Source organism: Portunus trituberculatus, chromosome 3 (genome assembly GCF_017591435.1).
Source record: "Portunus trituberculatus isolate SZX2019 chromosome 3, ASM1759143v1, whole genome shotgun sequence".
Taxonomy (NCBI): domain Eukaryota; kingdom Metazoa; phylum Arthropoda; class Malacostraca; order Decapoda; family Portunidae; genus Portunus; species Portunus trituberculatus.
Window position 1 is genome coordinate 3351870 of NC_059257.1, and position 3723 is coordinate 3355592.

Here is a 3723-nt window from a genome sequence, read left to right on the forward strand (position 1 = left end):
TAAATGGCCAAGTGATCTGAAATTCATAACAGTTTAGTGGTGAAAGCTAATGGCGGTTTCCTCTCTCTCTCTCTCTCTCTCTCTCTCTCTCTCTCTCTCTCTCTCTCTCTCTCTGTATCTATGTATCTATGCATATCTCTCTCTCTCTCTCTCTCTCTCTCTCTCTCTCTCTCTCTCTCTCTCTCTCTCTCTCTCTCTCTCTCTCTCTCTCTCAATTAGGGAAGGAATGAGGATGCTTTGGAGGAGGAGGAAGAGGAGGGGGACGAAGATGTTTCCGGAGAGAGAGAGAGAGAGAGAGAGAGAGAGAGAGGTGTGAGTGGTATAGATGTCACTAAAAATGTGTGTGTGTGTGTGTGTGTGTGTGTGTGTGTGTGTGTGTGTGTGTGTGTGTGTGTGTGTAGAGTGAATGATGATGATGATGATGATGATGATAATAACAATGATGATGATAATGATGACAATAATAATGATGGTAATAATGAGGATGGTCATTCTAAGTGGGATGACAATGATGCTGTGTTTTCCTCGCTGTTTCCTCGTATCATCCTTTTCCTTCCCGCTGTGTTGCTCTGCTGTGTTTGTCTCCTTGTTGCTCTCCTTATTGTCTCTTTCTTAGTCTTATGATTTTTCTTACTCCTCCTCCTCCTCCTCTTCTTCCTCTTCCTCTTCCTCCTGACAGCTCCACGCCCCTGACTCACCTCCACCTGACTTCTCCACTGTAAACTCACCGCATTCTTCCTCCTCCTCCTCCTCCTCCTCCTCCTCCGTCGCCAGCTATCACACACCACCTGTTCCTCTTTATTATCTCATCCCACTCCATTTCATTCCACACATTCCTTCACCCCCACCCTCACACTCCCTCTGTGTACCCCCACCCCCCCCGCCGCTTTATCTGGCGTGTGTGGCAGGGCAAACATCTCCCTCCCCATGTTTCCTGGCCACCCTCGTCCCTCCCCGCTGCCCCATGTGTGCCCCTGTGTTTCCCCCGCTAACCACCCTGTGTCCCCAGGTGGGCGGCGCAGCACGCAGGGCGCTGGACAGGTGGTACACTTCCACGTGGCGGTGCCCGTGCGGCGCGTGTACCACCACGCCCACGACGTGAAGCAGGCCACATGCCGCCTGTGGAAGACGGGCGCCGCCCTGCAGGACGCCACGCCCGCCACCGTAGCTGTGAGCGTGTACCAGATGAGCCAAGGGAGCCGCCGCCGCCGCCGCAAGAAGCAGCAGGCGCGGCCCGTGCTGCTGCAGACGCTCAACGTGACGGCTGCGGGCGACGAGTGGCTCTCCGTGGATGTCACGCAGGCGGTGCGGGAGTGGGTGCGGGCGCCGCGGGAGGACGCGGGCGTGCTGGTGCGCTGCCCGGACTGTGCCGCCGCGGGTGTCACCATCTACACGGGAGCCGCGGCCTCCAACACGACGCACGTGCCCACGCTGGACGTGGTGACGGAGCTGCCGGCGGGGCGCCGCGCCAAGCGCTCTACGCAGCTGAGCCGCGCCACGCGCGCCAAGGGGAGGAAGCGCGGCGACTGTCGCGACATGAACCTGTCGGGGCGCCGCCGCCGCTCCAACTGCTGCCGCCGCAGCATGAAGGTGCGCTTCAAGGACTTACCGGACTTTGAGTTCATCGAGTCGCCCAATGAGTTCGACGCGTTTTACTGCAGCGGGCGGTGCCCCCCGCGTTACAACCCCGCCAATGAGCACGCCCTGCTGCAGTCACTCCTCAAGCTGCAGCACAAGAAGAAGATCCCCAGGCCGTGCTGCGCGCCCACCGCCCTGCGCGGCCTGCACATCTTGCACCTCACCAAGGAGGGCAGGATCACCACCACCTACTGGGACGACATGATCGTGACGGCCTGCGGCTGTGCCTGAGCCGCCGCCGCTGCCTCCGCCGCCGTCGCCGCCACCGCCGCCGCCGCCCCGCTGCTCCCACTAGTCACCCACTACGCTTCCCGTAGCGGCAGGGCGTCGCGCCGCCCGCCAGCCTCGCCGTGCCCCGTGTGCTCCGTGTGTTCAGTGGACGTTACCGTTCCTCACGCGTCGCGGTGTTCCTTAGTTGAGTGAGGGCAGCAGCGTGTGGCAGGCCCGCCCCGCCCCGACCCCACCCACCTGCTGTGTGTGTGTGTGTGTGTGTGTGTAGCTGTGTGTGTGTAGCTGTGTGTGTGGCTGTATGTGTGTGTGTGCATGTGTGTACATGTGTACGTGTCGGTACACGTGTGTGTGTGTGCGTGCGTGCGTCACGGAGACAGACAGTGAGGGGTGGCGGTCCCTGCGCCGCGCTGCGTCCCTCACAGCCGCTGCTCGCCCTCAGTTTATACTTTTATATGGACACGGGTGTCGCCATCTTGGTGTTTGGCGTGAGCGTCAGCCTCGCGTCACTGGTGCGGTTGTTCCCTGCCCCCTGTGACCCCTGTGTCCCCCGTGCCCTGTGACCCCCGTGCCCCCCACCCACCTCCCCATCCCCATTCCTGGCGTCGGAACAAGTGGTCGCCTCAACTCTCCTTTCCTTGACGCTAATGTTGACGACTTGGGTTCCGCCGCACTGTGCGTGCGTGCGTGCGTGCGTGTACATGCGTGTGCGTGTGTCGGTGTCGGTGTTCAGTGTCCCGCTGTGATAAATGTACACATCCGTGGCCGCCAGGGGTCGCCACGCCCCCTGCGCCCCACGTGTCATCACCACTACTCCATAGAGTTACCCCGCCAGTCGCTGCAGCACGCCGGTGTTGTCTGTGTGTCTGTCTGTCTGTCTGTCCTGTTAGTGGCCCACAGCCTGCATGGGGGAGGGGGGAGGGGGAGGGGGAGGGGGAGGGAGAAGGAAGGGGGGAAGACAATGACAAACAAACAATCATTCTCATTAGTAACATCAACTATATTTTTTGTACACACTTTTATTTCTTTGACCGCAGCTTCTGTTTGCTTTGGTTGTTTCTTTGTTCCTGTTTGTTTGCCTCGACTTGTTTGTTCACTCGTTTGTTTGTTTGTGCCATAGTTTGTTTGTGTTCAGTTGTAACGATGGCGCCTCACTCGCTCCGGCTCCCGCGTGTGTGTGTGTGTGTGTGTGGTGCACGTGATGGGATTCGAACTGCTGTCTCGAACCATCAGTGTTTCGGTGCGCCAGTGTATCGAACCAGACCACCGCCACCACCACCACCACCACCACCACCTTGTCTTCTCATATCCACAACGGTTTTCTTCTTTACTTCTTTCCAGATCATTTTTAATCATTTTCTCATTTTTCCCTCCCTAATTTTATCAAAGATGTTAGTTTTTTGTAAAGATTCGCTATGTTTTCCTTGGTTTAGATTACAAACAAAACTTTACCTGTACAGTTCCATGTTAACCTAACCCAACCTTACCCAACCCAACCTAACCTAACCTAACTCAACCCAACCCAGTCCAACCCAACCCAACCCAACCCAACCTAACCTAACCTAACCTAACCTAACCTTACCTAGCCCAACCTAATCTTTCCCAGCCCAACCCAACCCAACCTAACCTTACCTTACCTAGCCTTACCTGACTTGACCCAACCCAACCTAACCAAACCAAACCCAACCCAACCTTACCTTACCTTACCTAACTTAACCCAACCCAACCCAACCTTGCCTTACCTAGCCTTACCTGGCTTGACCTCACCTCACCCAATGACCTCATCACCTCATTCACGTCACATTAACTTATTTATTGCACACATCAATGCATGCACAAGACTCAGACAGGAGAGTA

The 3723-nt window shown here is 56.8% G+C and overlaps 1 protein-coding gene across 1 annotated transcript in view; it reads left to right on the plus strand.

Annotated features, from left to right (window-relative positions):
- The window catches only part of LOC123510059 (univin-like), a 38099-nt gene extending 34736 nt beyond the window's left edge, over nt 1-3363 (plus strand). The window contains exon 3 of the mRNA XM_045264841.1: nt 1010-3363. Within this exon, the coding sequence (XP_045120776.1) occupies nt 1010-1869 (860 nt within the window). The 3' untranslated portion in view covers nt 1870-3363. The remainder of the gene's footprint in view (nt 1-1009) is intronic.
- The last annotated feature ends 360 nt before the right edge of the window (nt 3364-3723 follow it).